The 11,489-nt window shown below is 42.7% G+C and overlaps 1 protein-coding gene across 1 annotated transcript; it reads left to right on the forward strand.

Annotated features, from left to right (window-relative positions):
- Positions 1–1,822: 1,822 nt before the first annotated feature.
- LOC120560236 (calcium release-activated calcium channel protein 1-like) lies at positions 1,823–8,695 on the forward strand. Its single transcript, XM_039802517.1, has 3 exons — positions 1,823–2,155; positions 6,440–6,706; positions 7,232–8,695. The coding sequence occupies exons 1-3, from the start codon at positions 1,829–1,831 to the stop codon at positions 7,508–7,510; spliced, it is 873 nt and encodes a 290-aa protein (XP_039658451.1). The 5' UTR covers positions 1,823–1,828; the 3' UTR covers positions 7,511–8,695.
- The last annotated feature ends 2,794 nt before the right edge of the window (positions 8,696–11,489 follow it).

Genomic DNA, 11,489 nt, shown 5'->3' on the forward strand with positions numbered 1-11,489 from the left:
CCACTCCTTAAAGTCTGCAGGAGATTAGGAACACACAGGGGCTCAAATGCAACGACAGCAGCTCGTCTCTGTCGACCTGAGACTGGGAGAAGCCGAGGTAACGTTTTCATACGCTGTGTTACATATCGTTAGGAGATCTGGACCGGATCCAAACTGATGACAGCATCGCCAGAAGATGGGACAGAGTATCTTAACTTAGCCGGCATCTCATGCTGGGGGGAACCTCTGTCTGTTTGGCCAGGGAGGGGTAGACTCATCTTTTGATCCGTATGCATACGCTCTTGTATTTTGCAATATCATTCATCACTAAAGCTTGTTATAACTTTAACTGGATGAATCCTGACTTTTATTTCTCTGCTCTACCGGTAAACGAACACCATTCAGGGTGTAGTGACCATAGAATGGGAGTCAGATTTAAGTCTGACCTTTTTGAGGGCCAGACCGGTCATCGGTCACACATTTTTAGAGTAAAATCCTTCAGACTCGAGCCCTGGACCTTCTACTTCGAGTAATAAACCTCTGTACATGTGCGCCCGATCTACCAACTGAGCTAACCGGCCACTTATTTGAAGTTTTTGTTGTTTTTCTTCCCACATTTTTATTTTGAAATGCTATAAAATTGAATAAATCACCAAAATTCATTAAAAGTAGGGAAGCGTTCATTTATTTAACTTGTGAAGAGCGTCGTAGGGAACCATCCACGGAACTTTTTTTTGACAATTTGGGTGAAAGAAACCCAAACTTAGAAACTAATAGAATATAATAATAAATAATAATAGAAGCTTTTAGAAAATGGGTCAGATTAGACGTGAGGACAACAGGAGGGATAAGGCCTTGGGGGTTTGTAGTGCTGAATAGTTTCTATGTTCATTCACAAAAACTTGAACCCTTGTGTGGTCTTCCCACCGACCATGTCCTCTCGGGTCAAAAACACTTTTTTGACCCTTTTTCTGACATTTTTGTCCCTTTTATTGTCACGTTTTTGTCATTTTTTTCAACGTTTGACACATTTTTTCACTTCCACTTCCACCAACTTCTAACTTCGAGCCACTATAGTTTCTTATTTTTGGAACTCATGGGCAATAAACCTTGTGTATATGAAGTTATACCACATTTTTCAGTTAAAAAAAGCTGAAATTAGTGGCCGGGTTGGCTCAGTGGGTAGAGCAGGCGCACATATACTGAGAGGGTTATGCCTTGATGCAGAGGTCCAGTGTTGAAATCTAACCTGTGACCATTTCCTGCATGTTTTCCCCTTCTCTCTCTCTCTCTCTCTCTCTCTCTCTCTCTCTCTCTCTCTCTCCTAGCTGTCCTGTCAAAAAAATGAAAGGTGGAAAAGCCCCAAAAAATAATCTTTAATAGAAGCTGAAATTAGGAATCATTTTGACTAATATTAGAGGAACGTACGGTGATGGATGATCAGAGACTGGTGTATACAGGATGTCCAACTTTAGTCAGGATACCGTTTAATCCGTTTACATTTGTTTTCAAATGCTATAACATTAAATAAAACACGTTCCCTTTTGCAGAATTTACTTTAGTGAATGTGAAATCACTAAGCCTTCATAAAAAGACTTATGATATAATACTGTTATCATAAAAACCAAACAGCACATCTCTGTTATATATCATATTATTATTTCCAGTGAATCCAAACAATCCATGTTCCTAAAGTAATGCACGAGTGTAAAACATAAATGTTAGAGCTCTCTGCAGCTGGCTGCCATATTTCATATTTCTGTGTGAACACAGTTTGGATCTTATCTTAAAAAGGGAAACGACAACGCAGCTTCATGACGAGCTGCTGCAATGGATTGTGGGTACTTTCATGTGTTTCCTGATAGACAGTGGGGGGGTCAGCTGTTGCAGAAAGTTTCCACAGAGTTGTGGAGTTTGTTTTGTGAGTTTTGTGTTTAATCTCTGCAGAAGGGAGCTAACTCCCTGCGCGTGCTTCCCCGCCCCCCCTGCCTGCCTCCCCGAGCCCCCTCCCGCGGCTCAGGACCCGGATTGTAACTTTATTTGTCTCGGACAAACTTTGGGAATGAGTTTGAACGAGCACTCACTGCAGGCGCTGTCATGGAGGAAGCTGTACCTGAGCCGGGCCAAGCTCAAAGCCACCAGCCGAACTTCGGCGCTGCTTTCCGGCTTCGCGATGGTGAGTGTGACCCCCTCCGGTTCTTCGGTTGTTACTTTATTTTAGGATTTAAAGTAACTGTGGCACTAAATCCGCGCGCTGTGACGCAGATGATTGTTTTCAGGGTGCGGGCCCGAAGCAGGGGCGGAGCCAGATGTTGTAAACATCCGGGGTTCTCAGCCCAAACCAGGGGGGCGTGGGGGTCCATGCAGTATTGTAGTGGGTCTACTGTACTGTATGTGTATGGCCTATATATATATATATATATATATATATGGGCCAGGATGGGGGGCATATCATAGTGGAGGGTCTGGGTGTCCTTCCCCAGGAAAATGACTTAGTTTCCTGCATTCTGACACACAAATTACAGTGGAAATGCCTTTATTCCGCCTGTGTGAAGAAAAAAAACACAGATGACAATTCCAAATATATCTAAATATAATGTAAAGTATGTTGTTAGGTGTCATTGGGCATTTCTAAGTGGGTATATGGAAATCCTGGAGCTTTCTTAGTGGCTATACTGGGTATAGCTGCGTATCACGTAGACTACACCACTGGCTCCGTGTGCAGCAGCTCTATGAACTGTTTTCTATATTCTACCGTTTAAGCTTTCAACGTGTTTTTATTGCCGTTTCGTGTTATCTTCCCGTTGTTTTCCGAGTCCAAATTTCAACACTTTTCGTTTGTGTCGATTTTATTGAAATGTTTTAGTCCCTTTTTTTTAGGCTATACCCAGTAAGAAAGCTCCAGGATTTCCATATACCCACCTAAAAATGCCCAATGACATGTAACAACATGCTTTGCATTATATTTTGATTTTGAATTGGCATCTGTGTTTTTTTAATTATGTTTTTAATAAATGTTTTTGTCTTTTTTTTTTTTTTTATTTAGCGTTTTTGTAGCTGTTTCCAGCATTTGTCACTTTTTTCAGCGTTCTTTTGTCATAGTTTTGATCTAGAAAGTTTCTGTAAACGGGTCAAAGTTGAGCCCGAGGACAACAGGAGAGATAAGAAGCCTTTTCTTAATGTTTTTATCGCTTTTTTGACACTTGCAATGTTTTTTTTCCCGACATTAGTCGCTTTTCTTGACATTTCTGTTGCGGCGGTGTTGCCACACGCTAAAAACCTGCTGCATCCTGCAGCGAGAAGTTGGGACAGACTCAACTTCTGTAGAAACTGCCCCTGTGTGCCCTCTGTGACACTTGTGGGGGTGTTTTGAGGCGGTGTGAGAGTCCTGTACAGGAAACAGGAAACATCACTGCCTCTATCTCCATGGCAACGCCGCTTTATTTCTACAGCACACTTCAGCACCAACGCAACTTAAAGAACTTTTATATTAAACATTAAAGGGCAATGAATTAACCTGGAGACACTGCAGGCAAAAACAGGTTTCATTTTAAAGAATGAATGGGTGTCTTTTATCTTCCATAACACACACAGACACACACAGAGACACACAGACACATTAATACATACACACATATATATATATATATATATATATATATATATATACATATATATATATATATATATATATATATATAACACACACACACACACCACAGAGAAACACACACACACACACACACAGAGAAACACATACGGACAGGACGCAGCGCTCCACACAAATAAACCAAATATAGCATACCTATTGCGACACTTTCCATAAAATATTGTGCAATGTGAAATTGCGATAACTATATTAAGTCGATATATCATGCTCCCCTACATTGTATGTTCGCTCAAATTAGCTGTGCATTGTGGGTATTTTATAGTGGACTATATGGACCTTTGTCACAGCAGACATGTTGACTTGTTGTAGCAGGAAAAGCACAGCTGAGATTAACAACCTTAACGATGGATCAGGTCCATCAAGTGTCCCAGTAAGATATTTCAGGGAGTCAGCATGACCAATACCAGGGCCTCTCCTAAGTGGAATGCAGCCATCAGTAATGGTTTAATACCAGGACCTCTCCTAAGTGGAATACAGCCATCAGTAATGGTTTAATACCAGGACCTCTCCTAAGTGGAATGCAGCCATCAGTAATGGTTTAATACCAGGACCTCTCCTAAGTGGAATGCAGCCATCAGTAATGTTTAATACCAGGGTCTCTCCTAAGTGGAATGCAGCCATCAGTAATGTTTAATACCAGGGTCTCTCCTAAGTGGAATGCAGCCATCAGTAATGGTTTAATACCAGGACCTCTCCTAAGTGGAATGCAGCCATCAGTAATGGTTTAATACCAGGGTCTCTCCTAAGTGGAATGCAGCCATCAGTAATGGTTTAATACCAGGACCTCTCCTTAGTGGAATGCAGCCATCATTCATGGTTTAATACCAGGGCCTCTCCTTAGTGGAATGCAGCCATCAGTAATGGTTTAATACCAGGGTCTCTCCTTAGTGGAATGCAGCCATCAGTAATGGTTTAATACCAGGGTCTCTCCTTAGTGGAATGCAGCCATCAGTAATGGTTTAATACCAGGGTCTCTCCTAAGTGGAATGCAGCCATCAGTAATGGTTTAATACCAGGGCCTCTCCTAAGTGGAATGCAGCCATCAGTAATGGTTTAATACCAGGGTCTCTCCTAAGTGGAATGCAGCCATCAGTAATGGTTTAATACCAGGACCTCCCCTAAGTGGAATGCAGCCATCAGTAATGGTTTAATACCAGGGTCTCTCCTAAGTGGAATGCAGCCATCAGTAATGGTTTAATACCAGGGCCTCTCCTAAGTGGAATGCAGCCATCAGTAATGGTTTAATACCAGGGTCTCTCCTTAGTGGAATGCAGCCATCAGTAATGGTTTAATACCAGGACCTCTCCTAAGTGGAATGCAGCCATCAGTAATGGTTTAATACCAGGACCTCTCCTAAGTGGAATGCAGCCATCAGTAATGGTTTAATACCAGGACCTCTCCTAAGTGGAATGCAGCCATCAGTAATGGTTTAATACCAGGACCTCTCCTAAGTGGAATGCAGCCATCAGTAATGGTTTAATACCAGGACTTCCTAAGTGGAATGCAGCCATCAGTAGTGGTTTTGAATACACCTGAGCTGTTCCTACTATGACATGTCAACATGTCTGCCGTGAAAAAGGTCAATAGTGAATGAAATGAACGGCAGATAATTGGAACACCGCTACAAAATGGAGAACACTATATATAGGGAACTATTTCTGTGACGGGAACGGTTTCTAACACGGCTATTGTCTACTTGTGCTACGATGGGGGATGGGGGGGGGTTAAAGAACTTCACACAAAATGGGAGTTGGTTTATGTTAGACTATAAAATGTTTTTTTTCTCAAACATGTCATGTCCTTTTGTCGAAGATCCCGTTGATGAAAAAGCTGTATTAATTCACAGAGAGTTTACGTCGGGAGATGATACTAGATGTTTTTTCATTTCCACATAACCGATTTGAGAGGTATTTTTTATCACAGTCTATTAGATATGTAGATACCTTATCCTTCCACTAGTTCAACATCGTGGACAGGCTTTAACATCCCAGCAGATTCTTTGTGTCACATTACGTTTTTTGCAAACAGCAGTTTTCTTTATAACAGCAGCGGATCATACTGTAATAGTAAAGCTAGGCTACTGTATGTAGAGCCGTGTGATCGCTCTGAAACGTTTTTTAAACGTTATGTTCCCTGGACACACACCAGTGAGAGCCATTAAAAAGAAATAAATGATTATACTTATAGTTCTGTTAATGATCATGGTGCTGCAGCCTCAGAATGGGATTAGTATAGTTTACTTTTTCGCACGCAGGATTGCACCTGAATAAAATTATAGGTGTAGCCTACAATTCCAGTTTTCACCAGTAATATTATAAGTTAACTGTTAAGTTAAGTTAACTCGCTGTTTGTGCGCATGAGTATTTCCGCCGATCCGTTTGTTTGTGGTTGTTACCATGGTGAATCGTAGAATCATGGCTCCATTCATACTGCCTTTTGTGCACGCGCGTAACCCTGAGCGAACATACTCCGACTTGATTGAACCAACTCATATCAGCTGTTCTGGAAGCGAAAACTCAGAGTTTCCCATCTCAGGGTAAATCAACTCAGACATCAGGGTTAGACTCAGAGTTTGTTAAACCTCCTTCCTGGAACGGACCCCTGGTTAGGTTCACAGGCTCAGTTACCATAGTAACTGACTCTGAGGTGAAGTTACCTCTCTTTCTGGAACAGATAACCCAGAGTTTCCCTCATCTCAGGGTTAACCAACTCAGAGTTTTTACTAAACCTGCTTTCTGGAACGGGCCTCTGGTGACAGTCATGTTGTTGTTGTTGTTGTTGTGTTCCCAGGTTGCCATGGTGGAGGTGCAGCTGGAGCGTGACCACGACTACCCCCCCGGGCTGCTGATTGCCTTCAGCGCGTGCACCACGGTGCTGGTGGCCGTGCACCTGTTCGCCCTGATGGTCAGCACCTGCATCCTGCCCAACCTGGAGGCCGTCAGCAACGTGCACAACCTCAACTCCGTGCACGAGTCTCCGCACGAGCGCATGCACCGCCACATCGAGCTGGCCTGGGCCTTCTCCACGGTGATCGGCACGCTGCTCTTCCTCACAGAGGTCTGTCTGTCTGTCTGGTACCCTGACCCCGGTGTGTCTGTCTGCCTGCCTGTCTCTCTCTGTCTGTCTCTCTGCCTGTCTGTCTGTCTGGTGCCCTGTGTGTCTGTCTGCCTGTCTTTCTCTCTGCCTGTCTGTCTGTGTGGTACCCTGACCCCTGTGTGTCTGTGTCTGCCTGTCTGTCTCTCTGCCCGTCTGTCTGTCTGGTCCCCTGACCCTGTGTGTTGTGCTGCAGGTGATGCTGCTCTGCTGGGTGAAGTTCTTACCGCTGTCTGCCTGTCTGTCTCTCTGCCTGTCTGTCTGTCTGGTAGCCTAACCCTGTCTGTCTGTCTGCAGGTGATGCTGCTCTGCTGGGTGAAGTTCTTACCGCTGTCTGTCTCTGCCTGTCTGTCTGTCTGGTAGCCTAACCCTGTCTGTCTGTCTGCAGGTGATGCTGCTCTGCTGGGTGAAGTTCTTACCGCTGTCTGCCTGTCTGTCTCTCTGCCTGTCTGTCTGTCTGGTAGCCTAACCCTGTCTGTCTGTCTGCAGGTGATGCTGCTCTGCTGGGTGAAGTTCTTACCGCTGCGGAGCAGCAAGGATGGGAACAACACCATCAGCTCTGGCGAGGCGGCCGCCATCGCCTCCACCTGCATCATGGTGCCGTTCGGCCTCGTCTTCATCGTGTTCGCCATCCACTTCTACCGCACGCTCGTCAGCCACAAAACAGACCGGCAGATCCGCGAGCTGGAGCAGGTGATCCAGCTCCAGAACCAGCTGGACCACCGGCCGGAGAACGAGGACCTGAAGCCACCCATCCACTTTGCTTAATCTGCACACGCTCTTATTCTGAAAAACTTCATTTTCTGTGTGTATGAACTAGGCAAACACGCCAAAAAAAGGCTACAAAAACGCAGGAGAAAGCGACAAAAATGCAAAAAAATGACGATAAAAAGATGTCAACATTTTTTATGCATATGAACTGTGCAAAGATGCTTTTTTTTTTTTTGATAATGCATGTCCACACTTGTATCTTAGAAAATAGTTTTATTGTGAAATCTCTTCTAAAGGCTTAATTTTTTATGCTTATGAACTAGGCAAACACGCCAAGAAAAGGTTACAAAAACGCAAAACATGACGTTAGAAAGATGTCAAAATTTTGTATGCATCTGAACTGTGCAAAGATGTTTTGTTTTGATAATGCACGTCCACACACTTGAGAACTAGGCAAACACACCAAAAAAAGGTTACAAAAAGGCTGGAGAAAGTGGGAAAAAAAGGGACTTAAAGTCAACATTTCTTTATGCTCATGAACTGTGCAAAGATGCTTTTTGTTTTGATAATGCATGTCCACATATAGTTTTACCTTTTAACTTGACATTCAGCGAGGACTTTTATTGTGAAATCTCTTCTATAAGCTTTATTTTTTTTATGCTTATGAACTCTCCAAACACCCCGAAAAAAGTTCCAAAAACACAGAACAAAGTGACACAAACGCTACAAAATAGCGAAGAAACTTTGCAAAGATGCTTTTTTTGGGGGGGATAATGCGTGTCCATAAACTTGTATATCTTATAATATTCTAAAGAAAAGAGACGGAGGGACAGAGGAAACAGTTCAGAGCTTGTGTTTGGTGTTTTCAGTCTTTCTTGTGGCAGAGATAGAGGCAATGGTCTTTCCTGTTTCCTGTTTCCTGTACGGGACTCTCACACCGCCTCAAAACACCCCCACAAGTCTGATCTCTGTCACAGTTTTTCCAAAAGTTGAGTCAGTCTCAACTTAGCAGCAGGTTTTTAGACTTGATTTAGAGAGAGTGAGTTGTACAGTAGCCTCCAGGCATATAGACTCAGAATCCACAACACAAACACGGAACCAGACATCTACAGCACGATTTATCACACACACACATAACACACACACATCAGTACATAGAATACAATAAAAAGGAGTATGTTGCACCTCTCTAAAAGGCCTAATGTCATAAATAAATAAATGAAACTACAGCACGGTACTTAACATATAGTCCTCCTTCTTGCTGAACAATTCACCAGAATGCAGGAAATGAAGTTTTTGACGCTCAAAATTTAATCAATTATGCTCAAAAGTGGAGATCTCAGCCGCCCCCATCCCTGAATGTGTTTTTCCCTTTGATAGGTCTATCATACACCATCATTATTCTATTTTGTGTTATGTACACTATGTTTGCACCCTTTCCCACTTTGTGTTGCGGCTGCTACAACCCTGTAGAGTACATTTAAACTGACCTACTTGTTACTTTTATGAAAGGACATTTTTAAAGCAGGCTAATTTTCCTTTTAAAGCTGTAGTGTGTAGTTTCTGTTGCCCCCGTGAGGAACTCTTAGTAATGACAACAATACTGTTGGCGTGTGCACATGATACAAGGCTTCCGTGATCGCCCCCCCCCCCTTACCTACTTTGTTGAACCCAAAGTTAGGCCGTTGCATTTCACTAGAGGGCACCGCCACTAGAAACTAAATACAAGTCAGAATGATGCTGGAACAAACCACTTATATATATTATGGGGGGGGGGGGGTCCAAAATCTTCCTCTGTGCAGGAAAATGACTGTAAATATGACCCCAGGTGTTCATATTCACGGTGTGGGTTGTGTGACTGAAGTGTCTCTTATGCATATATATCTGCATGATTTAAAGCCCAAATTATGGAGCAACATTTTTTATTTTTTTTATTGATGAACACATGTTTATACTGCCCTTCCTGGAGGCGATATTACGAATCCCACTATGGCCATGGCAAGACCCGCCCTTCAATAGCTGCTATAGGCCAGGCGTCCATGCTTACGCAAGGTAACGTAACCTGATTTGTTCAGGTCCTCTCCCCTGACCAATCAGCTATCCTAATTTAGAAAGCCGACTTATTGTTTTATTCACGCACCCCAGATTAGATTAATACCACCTTTCATTCAGTGCGGCATCGTGATTCGCTCGCAGCATTAGCGATAAGACAGATCCTGCAGGTAACTATGCTTACTGTTCCCAATAAGTTATTACAACATGCCTCTGTTTATATTTTGTTAGAGTCACAGCGTGTACAAAAAATAACATGAGACACAGCCATCTTCTAACAGTAAACAAACCGGGAACTATATTCTCAGACAGGTTTGCTGCGAGCAAATCATTCCGCCCAAGTACTATATTCTTCCGCCTGAGAATATAGTTCCCGGTTTGTTTACTGTTAGAAGACGGCTGTGTCACATGTTACGTTGTTTTTTGTACACGCTGTGACTCTATAAATCACAACATGTAAATAGGAACATGTTGGTGTTATTTTGTCACTTATTGGGAGCAGTAGGCTAGTTGGAACCAGTTACCTGCAGGATCTGTGCTAGGCTAAGCTAATGCTGGAACCGTCAGACAGCCTTACAGCACGCACGGAGATGAGAAGGGTATGTATGGACTAGTCTAACTGTGGGGGTTACGCTGAATAAGATAAAGTCCCAATAAGTCGGCGTGTTCCTTTTAACCACTCGAGGTGAAATGTCTAACCACAGCCAATCAGGCTGCTCCATAGGCGGGTCTTGGCGTGGCCGTAGTGGGATTCGTAATGTTGCCTCCTGGAGCTACCAGCTTCCTCTTGTCTTGCCTATGTTTGTCAGTTTCCTGAACAATCAGAAATATGTGTTTAGGAAAATGAAGATAACAACGGCAGCAGTGTGTGTGTAATCTGAGACAAAAGACAAAACTAACAACCAAACGAGTTATTAAAGAAGAGTTATTAAAGAAGAGTTATCGGCAGCATTTTGTGCCTGATGATATTTTCCGGTAACGGTTAGCTGGAGTTAACGTTGCTTTTGTGAGACTTTGAATCCATAAACAAGGTTTTGAAGAATGACTTATATATTATAATATATTGTTAAAGAGCAGCACGTGTTTGAAAATGTTTTACACGTTTTGTACTTTTTTAAGTTTAAGTTCCAGTTTTTTGTTTGAAATTTAAACTTTTTGTCCTGTGGCACTTTGAGGAATAGTTTAACTTTAGCTCCAACACCGAGTCCCAAATCTTTGTGTGTGTGTGTGTATTTCTCTGTGTGTGTGTGTCTGTTTCTCTGTGTCTGTTTCTGTGAGTGTGTGTTTCTCTGTGTGTGTGTGTATACTGTATTATATAATATATAATTATATAATATACTGTATTATATAATAAAGTATAACCTTTGCTTTCATGTGTTTTGACCTGTTGAGTCACAGAGACTTTGGTTGTTGTTGGTTTGAGAATAAAACACATTTGAGATCATTTGTTATCGTCTGTTTATTTAACACGTATGGAAGCCCATTTCTGCAAAAATAACGACGCCTTTTTTTTCCACAGTTGAAGAAATAAATCTGACCGATTCAGGCCAGCGTTTTCTGACTCCACCTTCAAGCTAAGTCACTTCTCAAGCTACCAGACCAAGAATAGTACTCAGGATTGGCTCAGTTCAATTTATCAAAGCTTTAGTAAATTATATTGCACACAGAATACAACTTATGCATCATGACCAACAGGTACACATGCATAAGGACCAGACCCCCTTTAAGACTCATTCTTTCTCGTCCTATAACGCTAACAGTCTGTCCAGGAATCTGGTCCCGTCCTCTCCTCTGCCTTCTCTCTTTATTCTCTGCAGGTTCCTCCTTCCGCCATGGTGGCATCAGATGGTCATAGCTCAGACGTTCTGACACTGCCCGATGGGAGTCGCGCATGCATCACTTTACAAGTAGCGTCCAAGATGCTAACGGCTTTTTTGTACATCGTGACATGCTTCATATGTGTACCAAGTTTCGTGAGTCTACG

This window comes from Perca fluviatilis, chromosome 6 (genome assembly GCF_010015445.1).
Source record: "Perca fluviatilis chromosome 6, GENO_Pfluv_1.0, whole genome shotgun sequence".
NCBI classification, from domain to species: Eukaryota; Metazoa; Chordata; class Actinopteri; order Perciformes; family Percidae; genus Perca; species Perca fluviatilis.

What these genes read in the sequence shown, in the direction of transcription:
- LOC120560236 (XM_039802517.1), top strand. Translation starts at nt 1,829, where the DNA reads ATGTGTTTCCTGATAGACAGTGGGGGGGTCAGCTGTTGCAGAAAGTTT. An exon ending in TGCTTTCCGGCTTCGCGATG is followed by an intron (nt 2,156 to 6,439) that starts GTGAGTGTGACC and finishes TTGTGTTCCCAG; the next exon opens with GTTGCCATGGTGGAGGTGCA. An exon ending in CGCTGCTCTTCCTCACAGAG is followed by an intron (nt 6,707 to 7,231) that starts GTCTGTCTGTCT and finishes GTCTGTCTGCAG; the next exon opens with GTGATGCTGCTCTGCTGGGT.